Source organism: Phalacrocorax carbo, chromosome 24 (assembly GCF_963921805.1).
Source record: "Phalacrocorax carbo chromosome 24, bPhaCar2.1, whole genome shotgun sequence".
In the NCBI taxonomy this organism is placed as follows: domain Eukaryota; kingdom Metazoa; phylum Chordata; class Aves; order Suliformes; family Phalacrocoracidae; genus Phalacrocorax; species Phalacrocorax carbo.
Window position 1 is genome coordinate 1,725,811 of NC_087536.1, and position 20,279 is coordinate 1,746,089.

The following is a 20,279-nucleotide window of genomic DNA, read 5'->3' on the forward strand; positions in this document are numbered from 1 at the left end:
CTCCAAGAGGTTTACAATCCATCGCGCGCCCATGGTTCTCACGGTGTGCCTGAAAAGGTTTGACGATTTCACCGGCGGGAAGATCAGCAAGGTGTGTACGCAGCTGGAGCGCAACTTCCTCTTCCTGGCGCAGGGGGTTTCCCAAAGCAGCGGGGCCTTTCGCCGGCTGTTGGCGTTGAGGTCTTTGCGTTCCCTTGCCAGGAGAGGAGAGTTCCCGCGGGAGGAGAAGCGCGTGCCCTGCTCCGGCAGAGCTGCTTTGGCCGAGAACAGTTTCCTGCCACCCAAACCACGCCCCGTAGCTTTAGGGAGCGCCGAGTTGCCGTCAGCCCCAGAGATGTCTTTCTACGCCTCTAGCCCTTAGTCTTGGAAGGCTAGTTCACGTAGTATTTCAGGATGGCTTCTGAGCCCTCTTGCTCTCTCCGTAGGTTGTGGAGTACCCCGAGTACTTGGACCTTCGCCCGTACACGTCTCACGCGGCTGGGGAGCCCCTCCTCTACTCCTTATATGCTGTCGTGGTGCACCGCGGTCCCAGCTGTTATCACGGACACTATTTCTGCTACACAAAGGTAAAGAGGGACGTCCTGCCTAGCAAGGCAGGGCAAAATCTACCCTGCCGAAGACACGCTTTCACGGCAGTGTTACTGGCAGCCGAGGGTCTTGGCGAGAAGGTCTCCTTAGGGGCTGGGCTGGGTTGGTTTTGGCTTTCTCTTGGTTCTGCAGTTCTCTGCCTGGGTTGGTGGAGGCACCGTGCCGTTCATCTCCAGATACCGACGCCTTTCTTTGCAGGCCAGCAGCGGAGCGTGGTATAAGATGGACGATGAGTCTGTGGATCGTTGTGGCATCGACACCGTGCTCAGGCAGCAAGCGTATCTGCTGTTTTACATCAGGTAATAAATAACAAGCGGTACTAAAACCTGTTTAGAATCGGTTTCCTCTCCTGGTTTGTGCTGATTTTCTTCTCATCCCCCCGAGCGTTTCTCTCACAGGAGAGCGAGTACAGGCCGCCCCATTCAGCGCTGTCAGAGCTGAGCTACCCCACGTCAGTGGTTATCTTTCCCTAGCGGGCTTTAGGCTGGTGCTGCTTGCCTGCTCTGTGAAGCTGGCTGACGTAGGGAAGAGTACTTAAAGGGGGCCTACAGGCGAGGTGGGGAGGGACTCTTTATCAGGGAGTGTGGTGGTAGGAAGAGGGGGTCCGGTTTGAAAGCAAGGGAGGGTAGGTTTTGGTTAGCTCTCTGTTAGGAAGAAATCCTTGAGGGTGAGGGTGGCGAGGCCCTGGCACAGGTTGCCCAGGGAAGCTGTAGGTGCCCTCTCCCGGGAGGTGTTGGAGGCCAGGCTGGACGGGGCTTTGAGCAACGTGGTCTGGTGGAAGGTGTCTGTGGCCAGGGCAGGGGAGGTGGAACGAGGTGATCTTTCAGGTCCCTTCCAGTCCAAACTGCCTGATGATTCTACGATTCTATGAAATGGAGGCCATAGGGGTTATAAAGACGAGGCCTTGCTCCGACAGGGGGATTGGGGAAGACCCCAGCTGAACTTGCCAGAATGCCATTTGTGGCCCTGGTTGCATCTTCCCTCTGTCGTAGAAACCGCTCCCACAAAAGGACTGAAGCCGAGAGGAGGCTGCAAGAAGAGCCCTAAAGAGAGATGCCTCTCTTTGTTTTTATTCTCCAGGTGCTCTGATCGGAAAGCTGGCGAAATGGCTGCTTCCTCACCGGCACCATCGTATGCCCCTTCCTTCCCCAGCCTGTGGGGGTCCAGCAGGAAGCAAGTGGGTTCTGTGGGAGCAGAGGGTGAGCCTCGACAGACCAAGGTAACCCCGGGGAGGTGGCTGAGGGCAGCACGTGGGCAGTGGGCTTCTTTCTGGCATCTTGGCATCGCTCTCTTTTCCCTGGCACGCGGCACCGCTGTTGACAGTTGCGACGCTGCTCCCTCTCAAAGCACCCCCCCTAGATCTGTCCCATTGGTGCGCCTTTGGCCCTTCCGCCTCTGCAGCCCTCCAGGAGAGGCTCTGGAAGGCCCTTAGCTGTCCCCTCAGGCACCTTCTGGGGCTTCCCGCGGCTCTGCTCCCTTGAGGAGGGAAGGGCAGGACCCTATCCCAGCTCTCCTTGCAGGACGTGGCAGCGGGCATGGAGGACTCTCCAGGGGACAGCGGCTCCTCCGCAAGAGCCAGCAGCAGCCAGCCCACCTGGGCAGGTGCACGGGAGGCATCTGCAGGCTGGCTGGGCCCCATCTGGCCAGGCAGGCTCAGCATTGCCTCCTGCGTGGGCTTCTGCTGGCATCGCTTCTTCTGCAGCTTGACAAGGCTGGTGTCCAGAAGGAAAGCTGACTGCCTGGTCTGCTCTCCGCCCTCGGGCCGTCTGCTGCACACCATGCAGGAGGGCAGCGAGGAGGAGGAGCGTGGAGCGAGCCCTTCTTCCCAGAGGAAGGGTGGCAGGGAGAGGCCCCGGAGCAGATCGCCGCAGTGGGGCAGGGATCTCCGCAGCTGGGTCGTGGACCCCACGGACTACGAGCACTCAGCAGGGAGGAGGAAGAGAACTAGCCCTGCGAGTGTTGACTGCGCTCCCAGGCACGGCGCAGCTCCAGGGCCCTCCAAGACCAGCTGCCAGTCAGCTCCCGCAGCCAGCGCTGCTCAGGAGCAAAGCCTGCCAAAGCAGAGGGAGCAGAGAAGATGCTGTCAGCAGGGCAATGATATCCACAGCCCCCCTGTGGAGCACACGGGGCACCGCCGCTCAGCACGCAAGAGGAAGAGGGAGAGAACAAGTCCTCCGCGTTGTGCCCGAGCCCCAAGAGGCGATGCAGCTCCCGAGGCCCTCCAACGCCGGCTCCAAGGGGGCTCCCGCAGCCAGGGCTGCTTGGGAGCAAACTCAGCGGAGCGCGGAGTGGGGAGCAAGATCCCCACGGCACGGCTATGATCCCCACAGCCTGTTTGTGGTCACCATGGACTAGGAGCCCTTAGCAGGGGCAGGGAGAGGGAGAGGGGCAGGAGGAGGAGGGTCTCAGCAGTCCAGAGATGCAGGTGGGACAGGCACTCGGGGCGCTGCAGTGGTGGCGGGGGCAGATTGTGACCCTGGATGCGGGAGGAGCGCAGCATCTGACTCCCGCAATGCCGAAGAGGAGGAAGAATAATCCAGGAAGCAGCCAGACCGCCCCCAGCAGGGACCAAGCTGCACAAAGGGCGCCGGCAGCCCACCCTGTCTCTCCTCCCAGATCTGCCTCTGGCCAGGAAGGACTCAAAGAGAGCTTCCAGAGAGCTGGACGGCTCTGCCGGCTGGCACGCCTGCCCACAGGGGTCCCTCGAGGAAGAGCTCTAGCCTGCGTTCAGCTTTTGGGATCGCCTTGCAAAAAACAGCGCTCGCTGGGAGGCAACGGGCAGCAAAGCCAAATCCGGAATTAAAAACAGTCGTTGGCCTTGCAGGCGTGAGCTTACGGGGTGTTTTCTTCTCTGGAGGCTTTGGGGCAATTGGCGGAAATAGCCAGCGTGGGAGGTTTGTGGCGTGGGATTTTGAAAGCTGTGTGCTTGCGTGCGCCCATCTTGCAGTCTCTTCTTTCTAAACACGGCGTTGGAGCCACTCGAATGGAAGTGGGCTGGATGAGCCGACAGCGAGCGGGACTGAAAGGGGCTGAACGGCCGGGCCCAGAGGGTGCCGCTCGGTGGCAGCAAGCCCAGCGCAAGGCCAGGACGTAGCGGTGTCTCCCGGGGGTCAGTAGTGGCTCTGGTCCTGCTTCGCCCCTTCCTCACCTAACGTTAGCTCTGGGTGATGGGGCAGAGCGCCTCCTCAGCAAGTTGGCAGGTGTCACCAGCCCGAGAGGAGCTGGCGATTCGGCCAGGGGGTCCTGCTGCCATCCCGAGGCCGAGCTCCGGCACCTGCTTCTGCTCAGCTTCCTTGGAGCCTTTAGTCCTGACAGCAAGGAATGGTGTTTCTTCCTTTCTTCTGCCCCGCCCGCCCCCGCCCCGGCACCTTCAGGGGAAGAATGCTATAGAAAGTCAAAGAAGAAAGAACTCTGGCCCGGCCATCTTATGCCCAAGATGCCTTCGGCAAAAGGCGCCCCTCGGGGCACAGGCGCTCTTCAGCCACGTTCAGCCAAGCCAGCCCGCCTGCCGTGGCTCTTTGTGAAGGGTAACGAATGCCGTGCTGCCCCAGCACACGAGCTGTGGCTGAAGCGTGTGAGTGAGGAGCGGGCACACCCTGCTCAACCTCCAGCTGCCAGGGTGCCCTGCTTTCCTGGGTGGCACTGGGCGCTGCCAGCTCCGGAGCCCTGACCCTGCCCTGAGCTCAGCAGTGAGGTCCCTCTGCACCTAGGAGTGTGGGATGGCTGCCAGCTGGAGGAGCGGTGCTAGAGGAGGCTTGGAAGCAAAGCTGCCTTTGTCCTGCTCGGTGAGCTTGTGGCGTGAGCATTGAATGCGGCGCTTGGCTGCTGGCTGGTGCCAGGGAAAGGGCTCTGGAGCCTGCTAGTGCTGCTGTGGCAGGGCCCCAGCGTGCACTGGAAGCAATGCTCCCCGGGCTCCGAGCAGGTCAAGGGGTGAATCCAGGTGCTAAGGCGCTGCCCACCAATGTTTTGGGGAGCTGGAGGGTGAGAGAGGCAGCCAAGGTCAATGCAGCGCAGTTGCTGAGGGCGTTTCTTTGGTAGCTCTCGTTCAGAGTCAGGCTGTGGCTGTAGCTGGTGGGGGGCAGATCAAACTCCTTGGAAAAGAAGCTGCGAGAGCCCGGGTGCTTTGCTACACCAGTGTCACGGACACAGTCCTGTAGCTGGGCAGAGCAGAAAGGAAAGCCTCAGCGAGCGCAGGTGGCAGGCAAAGGTGCGAGCAGGAGCGCTTCCAGGCCTGGCCAGCGCTTCGTCCGTCTGGCTGTGTGGCTCGGCGAAGAGGTGGGAGCTCTGCCGGCGGACAGACGGCGCTTGGGCAGCAGCGCGTGGGGAAGCCCGGGGGCTGCCAGCTGCTGGCTACAGGAGGTGGCCGGGCTGTGGCGGCTGCTGGCCGCAGCGCGTCCCCATGCGTCCCCGTGTCACAAAGGGGCGGTGATGCGGCACCCGCCCGGCGCTTGTGAGCTCACCCGGCCAGGGCCTGTGATCCTGAGGAGCGGGCCAGCGAAGGCCAGTTGGGCTGAGCTGGCCTTCGGGACAACTCGGCTCCTGCCTTTGCTGCTCGCGCGGCTCCTTTTTTCCAAGCATTCCTCGTTTCCTGCCCACTTCTGCCCAGCTTCCCTCCTCTCTCAAAGGTAACCGTGACGTGACTTGCAGGGCAGATGGCAGAGTAGGTCGCTATGGGATGAAAGGAGAGGCTGGTCTGTACCTTGCCAGCCCTAGGCTGAGCCATCGCACCTTTGTAGGCTGGCCACACGTGGGCTATGGGTAGCGCTGCTGTTTGGCAGTTGTTCTTTCTTTGCCGTATCCTAGGAGGGGCAAGTAGGGGGTGGGGGGGTGGCAGTGCAGCGTGAGGCGTTGGGCTCAGCCTAGAAGGACGAGAAGCCCACCCTGAGTGCTGCGGTAGGAAGGCTGGCAGAGGAGGAGCACGGCAGCGGGAGCTGCTCAAGCAGCAGCCCAAAGCCGGTCGCTCCTGCACGCAAGGTGGGAAAGCGTGGGCTAGAGAGGCGGCGGGCTGTGTTGCTAACGCTGGCCACAGGCCAGCAGCAGGTCCTCTTCAGAGAAGGTGCCGTGCATTGGAGCCTTTCCCAAGGGCCTTTGAAGGTGCTGTGGACTGGGGCCCTGGGACAGCGCTGGGAAAGGTGTCAGCCTGCAGCTCTGCCGCAGTTCCGAGCACCACCGAAAGAGATTTGAGGGCAGATACCGTTCTGTGGGTTTCGTGTGGCGCTTTTTTAAATCCTTTTGGTGAGCTGCGGTTATTTCTTTGCAATCAGGCGGCAGGCTCGGCGCTGCTCTCTCTCTGGAGCGCCTCCCGACATCCTTTGCCATCCGGAGCCTTCCCCTCTGTTCCCGAGAGGAGCGATGGCCGCAACGGGGAACGACTCCTGTGAGTAGCGGCTTCGCCAGCAGGCTCGGCCTTTGCCAACGCCAAAGGCAACGGGCGCGGCTGGGGCTCCATCCCTGCCTGCTGGTGCGCTGAGAGCCTAGGGCGAATCCTGGGGCGCTTTCCTGCTAGCAGCCAGGCTTACCCAGGTGTTCTCCATCAGAGACAGGAAAGCACCTTGTGTCACTCCTCTGCCGCTAGGCACAAGACACTGAAAGGTGTCCTTGCTGGCAGAAAGGTCTGACAGCAGCAGGGCTGCCTTCTCACCTCTTCCCCAATGTCGTTTCCCTGCAGTCCTTGTCGAGGGAATGGCTCCTCCACAAAGGGTCCTCTTTCCCCCGGAGAAGATTTGCCTGGCCTGGCAGCGCCGACAGGGAGCTGGAGCGGGACTCCACAACCTGGGCAATACGTGCTTCCTCAACTCCATCCTGCAGTGCCTGACCTACACACCCCCTCTGGCCAACTACCTGCTCTCTCGGGAGCACAGCCAGTCGTGTGAGTACTTTGATGAACAGCTCCTCGTTCGTTGGGCACTTGCCAAGGGTTCCCAGCACCTGGAATTCAGCTTAGGAGCAAAGCCGCCCTCCTTTCTCAACCCGCCGAGTTGGTCGTCTTTGACCACTCAAGCCCAGAAGCCGCTTGTCCTGTCCAGGTGTCTCTTTCCCCTTCAGAAAGGCGCCTCTTTGTAGCCCCGCGTCTTGGTCCCAGCTCCTGCAAGTTAAACCCTCTTTGCCTGTGGCACAGACAGGCTCTGTCAGCGAAGCAGCGTCCTTCTGAAGAGTGTCTTCTGCGCACTCGAATGTCCTGGGCTTGTTGGGACGTGGGGGCCTTGGGAGGGGTGGAGGCCGCTCCTGGGACTCCAAGGTCTGCGTGAGGTTTCCCGTTGCTATGGCTATTTTGCTAAGCGGAGAAGCTTGCTTCCCTCCCACCTCCCTCTTCAGGTCGTCAGCAAGGCGTCTGCGTGATGTGCAGGATGGAAGCGCACGTGAACAGCGTCTTGCGTTCCTCAGGCAGTGCCATCGAGCCCTGGGGTGTCGTCAGCGTTCTGACATGTAAGTCGTTTCAGGTGCTTTGCCATGTCTCCGTCTGTTCGCGGAGGAGAGAAGGACTAACTTCCTCTTTCTTAGGCATAGGAGAACATTTCCAGCTGGGCGTGCAGGAAGACGCCCACGAGTTCCTCCGCCTTGCTGTCGATGCCATGCAGAGCGCTTGCCTGAGCGGAAGCAGCGAGTAAGCACAAGCAAATTGCCTTTCCAATGCTCCCGAGCCCTTTGGACTCCTTGAGGTGCTCCCATCAAGGAGAACCTACGCCCAGGGTTTTCAGGCCAAGTAAAACTCCTGGAGGAGGTGACTCTCTGCCCCTTACCGTTTCTTTCCAGCTTGGACATCTCTTCCCAATCGACTACCGTCGTCCATCAAATCTTTGGGGGCTGTCTGAGATCCAGAGGTACTGCTCCCCACCTGTTGTTCCCCTTGGGACTGGCTGTGCCCTTCTGCCTGCTGCCTGTGATAAACAGCTGTACGTCTGACTGGCGCAGTAGGTAGGAGGAGCATGAACGGGCACGGTCGACCTCCCCTATCGCTGAGCGTTTCGGTTTGCCTTCCAGTCACGTGCTTGAGCTGCAAGGCAGTTTCCAGTTCCTACGAGGCCTTCCTGGACGTTCCTTTGGACGTGAAAGTAAGAGGGCTTGTGGCTTGTGCTTCGGGGCATCCCAAGGCCCCTGTAGCTTTCCAGAATCAACGCGGTTGGCTTAACAACGCCTCCTGTGACCCGAAGAGAGCTTGGTGGTGGGCGGGAAGCGGAATGGCCCGAGTCCCTCTGGGGAGGCCGTGGCAGCGGTCTGCCTGTGGGTGCTGGCTTGAAGGCGGGCGAGTGGGAATTGTCCTCTCTGCACCCTGGACGTCCTCTCAGCCTTCTTCCCTTTGCCCTCCCGCAGCAGCCGTCTGGCTCCTGGCCTGGCGGGTGGTATTGTTTTCCTTGGTGGTGACCCTGCACACCCTCGGTAGCTGAACTGTGCAGCGCCACAGAGAGGTGGCTCTCGGTAGCCTTGGGAATCCCTTGGGAAGGAGGGCGATGTTCAGCCCCAAAGGCTCGTCCCGTCTCCTTCCGGACGCTGCTTGCAGGCTGAGGGCGGGTCTCCTCAGCGTCGTCTAGCTAGGTTTTTGCGTAAACTCCTAGGAGGTGTTTGGGTGAGGGTGTTTCCCGCAGCTCAGTGCTCTCCTTTCTCACTCCTCCAGGCAGCCTCTTCTGTCACCGGTGCTCTGGAGGGCTTTGTCCGACCTGAGCGGCTGGAGGGCGAAAACTGCTATCGGTGTAGCCAGTAAGATGAACGCTAACGTCCTAATCGTACTAGATCCTGCGTGAAGGTGCTGCGTGTCGCCGAGCATAAGCCGTCGTTTCGTGTAGGCTGAACGCACAAGGAGACGACGCGGCTGGCTTTAGCGTGGCCTTACAGTGCTGAATAGTTTTAAAATAGCGCAAGGATGTGTGAGCCGGGAAGGGTTGTCTGGCCTTCCGGGGGGAAGAAAGGCTGCGTCGCAGGGTGCGTTTCAGCCCTCACCTCTCTGCTTGCTTCCAAGGTGTGAGAGGATGGTCGCTGCCTCCAAGAGGTTTACAATCCATCGCGCGCCCATGGTTCTCACGGTGTGCCTGAAAAGGTTTGACGATTTCACCGGCGGGAAGATCAGCAAGGTGTGTACGCAGCTGGAGCGCAACTTCCTCTTCCTGGCGCAGGGGGTTTCCCAAAGCAGCGGGGCCTTTCGCCGGCTGTTGGCGTTGAGGTCTTTGCGTTCCCTTGCCAGGAGAGGAGAGTTCCCGCGGGAGGAGAAGCGCGTGCCCTGCTCCGGCAGAGCTGCTTTGGCCGAGAACAGTTTCCTGCCACCCAAACCACGCCCCGTAGCTTTAGGGAGCGCCGAGTTGCCGTCAGCCCCAGAGATGTCTTTCTACGCCTCTAGCCCTTAGTCTTGGAAGGCTAGTTCACGTAGTATTTCAGGATGGCTTCTGAGCCCTCTTGCTCTCTCCGTAGGTTGTGGAGTACCCCGAGTACTTGGACCTTCGCCCGTACACGTCTCACGCAGCTGGGGAGCCGCTCCTCTACTCCTTATATGCTGTCGTGGTGCACCGCGGTCACAGCTGTTATCACGGACACTATTTCTGCTACACAAAGGTAAAGAGGGACGTCCTGCCTAGCAAGGCAGGGCAAAATCTACCCTGCCGAAGACACGCTTTCACGGCAGTGTTACTGGCAGCCGAGGGTCTTGGCGAGAAGGTCTCCCTAGGGGCTGGGCTGGGTTGGTTTTGGCTTTCTCTTGGTTCTGTAGTTCTCTGCCTGGGTTGGTGGAGGCACCGTGCCGTTCATCTCCAGACATCGACGCCTTTCTTTGCAGGCCAGCAGCGGAGCGTGGTATAAGATGGACGATGAGTCTGTGGATCGTTGTGGCATCGACACCGTGCTCAGGCAGCAAGCGTATCTGCTGTTTTACATCAGGTAATAAATAACAAGCGGTACTAAAACCTGTTTAGAATCGGTTTCCTCTCCTGGTTTGTGCTGATTTTCTTCTCATCCCCCCGAGCGTTTCTCTCACAGGAGAGCGAGTACAGGCCGCCCCATTCAGCGCTGTCAGAGCTGAGCTACCCCACGTCAGTGGTTATCTTTCCCTAGCGGGCTTTAGGCTGCTGCCCTGGTGCAAAGTGCTGCTTGCCTGCTCTGTGAAGCTGGCTGACGTAGGGAAGAGTACTTAAAGGGGGCCTACAGGCGAGGTGGGGAGGGACTCTTTATCAGGGAGTGTGGTGGTAGGAAGAGGGGCACCGGTTTGAAAGCGAGGGAGGGTAGGTTTTGGTTAGCTCTCTGTTAGGAAGAAATCCTTGAGGGTGAGGGTGGCGAGGCCCTGGCACAGGTTGCCCAGGGAAGCTGTAGGTGCCCTCTCCCGGGAGGTGTTGGAGGCCAGGCTGGACGGGGCTTTGAGCAACGTGGTCTGGTGGAAGGTGTCTGTGGCCAGGGCAGGGGAGGTGGAACGAGGTGATCTTTCAGGTCCCTTCCAGTCCAAACTGCCTGATGATTCTACGATTCTATGAAATGGAGGCCATAGGGGTTATAAAGACGAGGCCTTGCTCCGACAGGGGGATTGGGGAAGACCCCAGCTGAACTTGCCAGAATGCCATTTGTGGCCCTGGTTGCATCTTCCCTCTGTCGTAGAAACCGCTCCCACAAAAGGACTGAAGCCGAGAGGAGGGTGCAAGAAGAGCCCTAAAGAGAGATGCCTCTCTTTGTTTTTATTCTCCAGGTGCTCTGATCGGAAAGCTGGCGAAATGGCTGCTTCCTCACCGGCACCATCGTATGCCCCTTCCTTCCCCAGCCTGTGGGGGTCCAGCAGGAAGCAAGTGGGTTCTGTGGGAGCAGAGGGTGAGCCTCGACAGACCAAGGTAACCCCGGGGAGGTGGCTGAGGGCAGCACGTGGGCAGTGGGCTTCTTTCTGGCATCTTGGCATCGCTCTCTTTTCCCTGGCACGCGGCACCGCTGTTGACAGTTGCGACGCTGCTCCCTCTCAAAGCACCCCCCTAGATCTGTCCCATTGGTGCGCCTTTGGCCCTTCCGCCTCTGCAGCCCTCCAGGAGAGGCTCTGGAAGGCCCTTAGCTGTCCCCTCAGGCACCTTCTGGGGCTTCCCGCGGCTCTGCTCCCTTGAGGAGGGAAGGGCAGGACCCTATCCCAGCTCTCCTTGCAGGACGTGGCAGCGGGCATGGAGGACTCTCCAGGGGACAGCGGCTCCTCCGCAAGAGCCAGCACCAGCCAGCCCACCTGGGCAGGTGCACGGGAGGCATCTGCAGGCTGGCTGGGCCCCGTCTGGCCAGGCAGGCTCAGCATTGCCTCCTGCGTGGGCTTCTGCTGGCATCGCTTCTTCTGCAGCTTGACAAGGCTGGTGTCCAGAAGGAAAGCTGACTGCCTGGTCTGCTCTCCGCCCTCGGGCCGTCTGCTGCACACCATGCAGGAGGGCAGCGAGGAGGAGGAGCGTGGAGCGAGCCCTTCTTCCCAGAGGAAGGGTGGCAGGGAGAGGCCCCGGAGCAGATCGCCGCAGTGGGGCAGGGATCTCCGCAGCTGGGTCGTGGACCCCACGGACTACGAGCACTCAGCAGGGAGGAGGAAGAGAACTAGCCCTGCGAGTGTTGACTGCGCTCCCAGGCACGGCGCAGCTCCAGGGCCCTCCAAGAGCAGCTGCCAGTCAGCTCCCGCAGCCAGCGCTGCTCAGGAGCAAAGCCTGCCAAAGCAGAGGGAGCAGAGAAGATGCTGTCAGCGGGGCAATGATATCCACAGCCCCCCTGTGGAGCACACGGGGCGCCGCCGCTCAGCACGCAAGAGGAAGAGGGAGAGAACAAGTCCTCCGCGTTGTGCCCGAGCCCCAAGAGGCGATGCAGCTCCCGAGGCCCTCCAACGCCGGCTCCGAGGGGGCTCCCGCAGCCAGGGCTGCTTGGGAGCAAACTCAGCGGAGCGCGGAGTGGGGAGCAGATCCCCACGGCACGGCTATGATCCCCACAGCCTGTTTGTGGTCACCATGGACTAGGAGCCCTTAGCAGGGGCAGGGAGAGGGAGAGGGGCAGGAGGAGGAGGGTCTCAGCAGTCCAGAGATGCAGGTGGGACAGGCACTCGGGGCGCTGCAGTGGTGGCGGGGGCAGATTGTGACCCTGGATGCGGGAGGAGCGCAGCATCTGACTCCCGCAATGCCGAAGAGGAGGAAGAATAATCCAGGAAGCAGCCAGACCGCCCCCAGCAGGGACCAAGCTGCACAAAGGGCGCCGGCAGCCCACCCTGTCTCTCCTCCCAGATCTGCCTCTGGCCAGGAAGGACTCAAAGAGAGCTTCCAGAGAGCTGGACGGCTCTGCCGGCTGGCACGCCTGCCCACAGGTCCCTCGAGGAAGAGCTCTAGCCTGCGTTCAGCTTTTGGGATCGCCTTGCAAAAAACAGCGCTCGCTGGGAGGCAACGGGCAGCAAAGCCAAATCCGGCATTAAAAACAGTCGTTGGCCTTGCAGGCGTGAGCTTACGGGGTGTTTTCTTCTCTGGAGGCTTTGGGGCAATTGGCGGAAATAGCCAGCGTGGGAGGTTTGTGGCGTGGGATTTTGAAAGCTGTGTGCTTGCGTGCGCCCGTCTTGCAGTCTCTTCTTTCTAAACACGGCGTTGGAGCCACTCGAATGGAAGTGGGCTGGATGAGCCGACAGCGAGCGGGACTGAAAGGGGCTGAACGGCCGGGCCCAGAGGGTGCCGCTCGGTGGCAGCAAGCCCAGCGCAAGGCCAGGACGTAGCGGTGTCTCCCGGGGGTCAGTAGTGGCTCTGGTCCTGCTTCGCCCCTTCCTCCCCTAACGTTAGCTCTGGGTGATGGGGCAGAGCGCCTCGTCAGCAAGTTGGCAGGTGTCACCAGCCCGAGAGGAGCTGGCGATTCGGCCAGGGGGTCCTGCTGCCATCCCGAGGCCGAGCTCCGGCACCTGCTTCTGCTCAGCTTCCTTGGAGCCTTTAGTCCTGACAGCAAGGAATGGTGTTTCTTCCTTTCTTCTGCCCCGCCCGCCCCCACCCCGGCACCTTCAGAGGAAGAATGCTATAGAAAGTCAAAGAAGAAAGAGCTCTGGCCCGGCCACCTTATGCCCAAGATGCCTTCGGCAAAAGGCGCCCCTCGGGGCACAGGCGCTCTTCAGCCACGTTCAGCCAAGCCAGCCCGCCTGCCGTGGCTCTTTGTGAAGGGTAGCGAATGCCGTGCTGCCCCAGCACACGAGCTGTGGCTGAAGCGTGTGAGTGAGGAGCGGGCACACCCTGCTCAGCCTCCAGCTGCCAGGGTGCCCTGCTTTCCTGGGTGGCACTGGGCGCTGCCAGCTCCGGAGCCCTGACCCTGCCCTGAGCTCAGCAGTGAGGTCCCTCTGCACCTAGGAGTGTGGGATGGCTGCCAGCTGGAGGAGCGGTGCTAGAGGAGGCTTGGAAGCAAAGCTGCCTTTGTCCTGCTCGGTGAGCTTGTGGCGTGAGCATTGAATGCGGTGCTTGGCTGCTGGCTGGTGCCAGGGAAAGGGCTCTGGAGCCTGCTAGTGCTGCTGTGGCAGGGCCCCAGCGTGCGCTGGAAGCAATGCTCCCCGGGCTCCGAGCAGGTCAAGGGGTGAATCCAGGTGCTAAGGCGCTGCCCACCAATGTTTTGGGGAGCTGGAGGGTGAGAGAGGCAGCCAAGGTCAATGCAGCGCAGTTGCTGAGGGCGTTTCTTTGGTAGCTCTCGTTCAGAGTCAGGCTGTGGCTGTAGCTGGTGGGGGGCAGATCAAACTCCTTGGAAAAGAAGCTGCGAGAGCCCGGGTGCTTTGCTACACCAGTGTCACGGACACAGTCCTGTAGCTGGGCAGAGCAGAAAGGAAAGCCTCAGCGAGCGCAGGTGGCAGGCAAAGGTGCGAGCAGGAGCGCTTCCAGGCCTGGCCAGCGCTTCGTCCGTCTGGCTGTGTGGCTCGGCGAAGAGGTGGGAGCTCTGCCGGCGGACAGACGGCGCTTGGGCAGCAGCGCGTGGGGAAGCCCGGGGGCTGCCAGCTGCTGGCTACAGGAGGTGCCCGGGCTGTGGCGGCTGCTGGCCGCAGCGCGTCCCCGTGCGTCCCCGTGTCACAAAGGGGCGGTGATGCGGCACCCGCCCGGCGCTTGTGAGCTCACCCGGCCAGGGCCTGTGATCCTGAGGAGCGGGCCAGCGAAGGCCAGTTGGGCTGAGCTGGCCTTCGGGACAACTCGGCTCCTGCCTTTGCTGCTCGCGCGGCTCCTTTTTTCCAAGCATTCCTCGTTTCCTGCCCACTTCTGCCCAGCTTCCCTCCTCTCTCAAAGGTAACCGTGACGTGACTTGCAGGGCAGATGGCACAGTAGGTCGCTGTGGGATGAAAGGAGAGGCTGGTCTGTACCTTGCCAGCCCTAGGCTGAGCCATCGCACCTTTGTAGGCTGGCCACACGTGGGCTATGGGTAGCGCTGCTGTTTGGTCGTTGTTCTTTCTTTGCCGTATCCTAGGAGGGGCAAGTAGGGGGTGGGGGGGTGGCAGTGCAGCGTGAGGCGTTGGGCTCAGCCTAGAAGGACGAGAAGCCCACCCTGAGTGCTGCGGTAGGAAGGCTGGCAGAGGAGGAGCACGGCAGCGGGAGCTGCTCAAGCAGCAGCCCAAAGCCGGTCGCTCCTGCACGCAAGGTGGGAAGGCGTGGGCTAGAGAGGCGGCGGGCTGTGTTGCTAACGCTGGCCACAGGCCAGCAGCAGGTCCTCTTCAGAGAAGGTGCCGTGCATTGGAGCCTTTCCCAAGGGCCTTTGAAGGTGCTGTGGACTGGGGCCCTGGGACAGCGCTGGGAAAGGCGTCAGCCTGCAGCTCTGCCGCAGTTCCGAGCACCACCGAAAGAGATTTGAGGGCAGATACCGTTCTGTGGGTTTCGTGTGGCGCTTTTTTAAACCCTTTTGGTGATCTGCGGTTATTTCTTTGCAATCAGGCGGCAGGCTCGGCGCTGCTCTCTCTCTGGAGCGCCTACCGACGTCCTTTGCCATCCGGAGCCTTCCCCTCTGTTCCCGAGAGGAGCGATGGCCGCAACGGGGAACGACTCCTGTGAGTAGCGGCTTCGCCAGCAGGCTCGGCCTTTGCCAACGCCAAAGGCAACGGGCGCGGCTGGGGCTCCATCCCTGCCTGCTGGTGCGCTGAGAGCCTAGGGCGAATCCTGGGGCGCTTTCCTGCTAGCAGCCAGGCTTACCCAGGTGTTCTCCATCAGAGACAGGAAAGCACCTTGTGTCACTCCTCTGCCGCTAGGCACAAGACACTGAAAGGTGTCCTTGCTGGCAGAAAGGTCTGACAGCAGCAGGGCTGCCTTCTCACCTCTTCCCCAATGTCGTTTCCCTGCAGTCCTTGTCGAGGGAATGGCTCCTCCACAAAGGGTCCTCTTTCCCCCGGAGAAGATTTGCCTGGCCTGGCAGCGCCGACAGGGAGCTGGAGCGGGACTCCACAACCTGGGCAATACGTGCTTCCTCAACTCCATCCTGCAGTGCCTGACCTACACACCCCCTCTGGCCAACTACCTGCTCTCTCGGGAGCACAGCCAGTCGTGTGAGTACTTTGATGAACAGCTCCTCGTTCGTTGGGCACTTGCCAAGGGTTCCCAGCACCTGGAATTCAGCTTAGGAGCAAAGCCGCCCTCCTTTCTCAACCCGCCGAGTTGGTCGTCTTTGACCACTCAAGCCCAGAAGCCGCTTGTCCTGTCCAGGTGTCTCTTTCCCCTTCAGAAAGGCGCCTCTTTGTAGCCCCGCGTCTTGGTCCCAGCTCCTGCAAGTTAAACCCTCTTTGCCTGTGGCACAGACAGGCTCTGTCAGCGAAGCAGCGTCCTTCTGAAGAGTGTCTTCTGCGCACTCGAATGTCCTGGGCTTGTTGGGACGTGGGGGCCTTGGGAGGGGTGGAGGCCGCTCCTGGGACTCCAAGGTCTGCGTGAGGTTTCCCATTGCTATGGCTATTTTGCTAAGCGGAGAAGCTTGCTTCCCTCCCACCTCCCTCTTCAGGTCGTCAGCAAGGCATCTGCGTGATGTGCAGGATGGAAGCGCACGTGAACAGCGTCTTGCGTTCCTCAGGCAGTGCCATCGAGCCCTGGGGTGTCGTCAGCGTTCTGACATGTAAGTCGTTTCAGGTGCTTTGCCATGTCTCCGTCTGTTCGCGGAGGAGAGAAGGACTAACTTCCTCTTTCTTAGGCATAGGAGAACATTTCCAGCTGGGCGTGCAGGAAGACGCCCACGAGTTCCTCCGCCTTGCTGTCGATGCCATGCAGAGCGCTTGCCTGAGCGGAAGCAGCGAGTAAGCACAAGCAAATTGCCTTTCCAATGCTCCCGAGCCCTTTGGACTCCTTGAGGTGCTCCCATCAAGGAGAACCTGCGCCCAGGGTTTTCAGGCCAAGTAAAACTCCTGGAGGAGGTGACTCTCTGCCCCTTACCGTTTCTTTCCAGCTTGGACATCTCTTCCCAATCGACTACCGTCGTCCATCAAATCTTTGGGGGCTCTCTGAGATCCAGAGGTACTGCTCCCCACCTGTTGTTCCCCTTGGGACTGGCTGTGCCCTTCTGCCTGCTGCCTGTGATAAACAGCTGTACGTCTGACTGGCGCAGTAGGTAGGAGGAGCATGAACGGGCACGGTCGACCTCCCCTATCGCTGAGCGTTTCGGTTTGCCTTCCAGTCACGTGCTTGAGCTGCAAGGCAGTTTCCAGTTCCTACGAGGCCTTCCTGGACGTTCCTTTGGACGTGAAAGTAAGAGGGCTTGTCGCTTGTGCTTCGGGGCATCCCAAGGCCCCTGTAGCTTTCCAGAATCAACGCGGTTGGCTTAACAACGCCTCCTGTGACCCGAAGAGAGCTTGGTGGTGGGCGGGAAGCGGAATGGCCCGAGTCCCTCTGGGGAGGCCGTGGCAGCGGTCTGCCTGTGGGTGCTGGCTTGAAGGCGGGCGAGTGGGAATTGTCCTCTCTGCACCCTGGACGTCCTCTCAGCCTTCTTCCCTTTGCCCTCCCTCAGCAGCCGTCTGGCTCCTGGCCTGGCGGGTGGTATTGTTTTCCTTGGTGGTGACCCTGCACACCCTCGGTAGCTGAACTGTGCAGCGCCACAGAGAGGTGGCTCTCGGTAGCCTTGGGAATCCCTTGGGAAGGAGGGCGATGTTCAGCCCCAAAGGCTCGTCCCGTCTCCTTCCGGACGCTGCTTGCAGGCTGAGGGCGGGTCTCCTCAGCGTCGTCTAGCTAGGTTTTTGCGTAAACTCCTAGGAGGTGTTTGGGTGAGGGTGTTTCCCGCAGCTCAGTGCTCTCCTTTCTCACTCCTCCAGGCAGCCTCTTCTGTCACCGGTGCTCTGGAGGGCTTTGTCCAACCTGAGCGGCTGGAGGGCGAAAACTGCTATCGGTGTAGCCAGTAAGATGAACGCTAACGTCCTAATCGTACTAGATCCTGCGTGAAGGTGCTGCGTGTCGCCGAGCATAAGCCGTCGTTTCGTGTAGGCTTAACGCACAAGGAGACGACGCGGCTGGCTTTAGCGTGGCCTTACAGTGCTGAATAGTTTTAAAATAGCGCAAGGATGTGTGAGACGGGAAGGGTTGTCTGGCCTTCCGGGGGGAAGAAAGGCTGCGTCGCAGGGTGCGTTTCAGCCCTCGCCTCTGTGCTTGCTTCCAAGGTGTGAGAGGATGGTCGCCGCCTCCAAGAGGTTTACAATCCATCGCGCGCCCATGGTTCTCACGGTGTGCCTGAAAAGGTTTGACGATTTCACCGGCGGGAAGATCAGCAAGGTGTGTACGCAGCTGGAGCGCAACCTCCTCTTCCTGGCGCAGGGGGTTTCCCAAAGCAGCGGGGCCTTTCGCCGGCTGTTGGCGTTGAGGTCTTTGCGTTCCCTTGCCAGGAGAGGAGAGTTCCCGCGGGAGGAGAAGCGCGTGCCCTGCTCCGGCAGAGCTGCTTTGGCCGAGAACAGTTTCCTGCCACCCAAACCACGCCACGTAGCTTTAGGGAGCGCCGAGTTGCCGTCAGCCCCAGAGATGTCTTTCTACACCTCTAGCCCTTAGTCTTGGAAGGCTAGTTCACGCAGTATTTCAGAATGGCTTCTGAGCCCTCTTGCTCTCTCCGTAGGTTGTGGAGTACCCCGAGTACTTGGATCTTCGCCCGTACATGTCTCACGCAGCTGGGGAGCCCCTCCTCTACTCCTTATATGCTGTCGTGGTGCACCGCGGTCCCAGCTGTTATCACGGACACTATTTCTGCTACACAAAGGTAAAGAGGGACGTCCTGCCTAGCAAGGCAGGGCAAAATCTACCCTGCCGAAGACACGCTTTCACGGCAGTGTTACTGGCAGCCGAGGGTCTTGGCGAGAAGGTCTCCTTAGGGGCTGGGCTGGGTTGGTTTTGGCTTTCTCTTGGTTCTGCAGTTCTCTGCCTGGGTTGGTGGAGGCACCGTGCCGTTCATCTCCAGACATCGACGCCTTTCTTTGCAGGCCAGCAGCGGAGCGTGGTATAAGATGGACGATGAGTCTGTGGATCGTTGTGGCATCGACACCGTGCTCAGGCAGCAAGCGTATCTGCTGTTTTACATCAGGTAATAAATAACAAGCGGTACTAAAACCTGTTTAGAATCGGTTTCCTCTCCTGGTTTGTGCTGATTTTCTTCTCATCCCCCCGAGCGTTTCTCTCACAGGAGAGCGAGTACAGGCCGCCCCATTCAGCGCTGTCAGAGCTGAGCTACCCCACGTCAGTGGTTATCTTTCCCTAGCGGGCTTTAGGCTGCTGCCCTGGTGCAAAGTGCTGCTTGCCTGCTCTGTGAAGCTGGCTGACGTAGGGAAGAGTACTTAAAGGGGGCCTACAGGCGAGGTGGGGAGGGACTCTTTATCAGGGAGTGTGGTGGTAGGAAGAGGGGCACCGGTTTGAAAGCGAGGGAGGGTAGGTTTTGGTTAGCTCTCTGTTAGGAAGAAATCCTTGAGGGTGAGGGTGGCGAGGCCCTGGCACAGGTTGCCCAGGGAAGCTGTAGGTGCCCTCTCCCGGGAGGTGTTGGAGGCCAGGCTGGACGGGGCTTTGAGCAACGTGGTCTGGTGGAAGGTGTCTGTGGCCAGGGCAGGGGAGGTGGAACGAGGTGATCTTTCAGGTCCCTTCCAGTCCAAACTGCCTGATGATTCTACGATTCTATGAAATGGAGGCCATAGGGGTTATAAAGACGAGGCCTTGCTCCGACAGGGGGATTGGGGAAGACCCCAGCTGAACTTGCCAGAATGCCATTTGTGGCCCTGGTTGCATCTTCCCTCTGTCGTAGAAACCGCTCCCACAAAAGGACTGAAGCCGAGAGGAGGGTGCAAGAAGAGCCCTAAAGAGAGATGCCTCTCTTTGTTTTTATTCTCCAGGTGCTCTGATCGGAAAGCTGGCGAAATGGCTGCTTCCTCACCGGCACCATCGTATGCCCCTTCCTTCCCCAGCCTGTGGGGGTCCAGCAGGAAGCAAGTGGGTTCTGTGGGAGCAGAGGGTGAGCCTCGACAGACCAAGGTAACCCCGGGGAGGTGGCTGAGGGCAGCACGTGGGCAGTGGGCTTCTTTCTGGCATCTTGGCATCGCTCTCTTTTCCCTGGCACGCGGCACCGCTGTTGACAGTTGCGACGCTGCTCCCTCTCAAAGCACCCCCCTAGATCTGTCCCATTGGTGCGCCTTTGGCCCTTCCGCCTCTGCAGCCCTCCAGGAGAGGCTCTGGAAGGCCCTTAGCTGTCCCCTCAGGCACCTTCTGGGGCTTCCCGCGGCTCTGCTCCCTTGAGGAGGGAAGGGCAGGACCCTATCCCAGCTCTCCTTGCAGGACGTGGCAGCGGGCATGGAGGACTCTCCAGGGGACAGCGGCTCCTCCGCAAGAGCCAGCACCAGCCAGCCCACCTGGGCAGGTGCACGGGAGGCATCTGCAGGCTGGCTGGGCCCCATCTGGCCAGGCAGGCTCAGCATTGCCTCCTGCGTGGGCTTCTGCTGGCATCGCTTCTTCTGCAGCTTGACAAGGCTGGTGTCCAGAAGGAAAGCTGACTGCCTGGTCTGCTCTCCGCCCTCGGGCCGTCTGCTGCACACCATGCAGGAGGGCAGCGAGGAGGAGGAGCGTGGAGCGAGCCCTTCTTCCCAGAGGAAGGGTGGCAGGGAGAGGCCCCGGAGCAGATCGCCGCAGTGGGGCAGGGATCTCCGCAGCTGGGTCGTGGACCCCACGGACTACGAGCACTCAGCAGGGAGGAGGAAGAGAACTAGCCCTGCGAGTGTTGACTGCGCTCCCAGGCACGGCGCAGCTCCAGGGCCCTCCAAGAGCAGCTGCCAGTCAGCTCCCGCAGCCAGCGCTGCTCAGGAGCAAAGCCTGCCAAAGCAGAGGGAGCAGAGAAGATGCTGTCAGCAGGGCAATGATATCCACAGCCCCCCTGTGGAGCACACGGGGCACCGCCGCTCAGCACGCAAGAGGAAGAGGGAGAGAACAAGTCCTCCGCGTTGTGCCCGAGCCCCAAGAGGCGATGCAGCTCCCGAGGCCCTCCAACGCCGGCTCCAAGGGGGCTCCCGCAGCCAGGGCTGCTTGGGAGCAAACTCAGCGGAGCGCGGAGTGGGGAGCAAGATCCCCACGGCACGGCTATGATCCCCACAGCCTGTTTGTGGTCACCATGGACTAGGAGCCCTTAGCAGGGGCAGGGAGAGGGAGAGGGGCAGGAGGAGGAGGGTCTCAGCAGTCCAGAGATGCAGGTGGGACAGGCACTCGGGGCGCTGCAGTGGTGGCGGGGGCAGATTGTGACCCTGGATGCGGGAGGAGCGCAGCATCTGACTGCCGCAATGCCGAAGAGGAGGAAGAATAATCCAG

General features: G+C 60.6%; 1 protein-coding gene across 1 annotated transcript in view; it reads left to right on the forward strand.

Annotated features, from left to right (window-relative positions):
• Positions 1 to 20,279, forward strand: part of LOC135317007 (germ cell-less protein-like 1) — a 128,775-nt gene that overhangs the window by 9,119 nt on the left and 99,377 nt on the right. The window contains exons 3-4 of the mRNA XM_064472519.1: positions 426 to 515; positions 17,563 to 17,652. Of these exons, the coding sequence (XP_064328589.1) occupies positions 426 to 515; positions 17,563 to 17,652 (180 nt within the window). The remainder of the gene's footprint in view (positions 1 to 425; positions 516 to 17,562; positions 17,653 to 20,279) is intronic.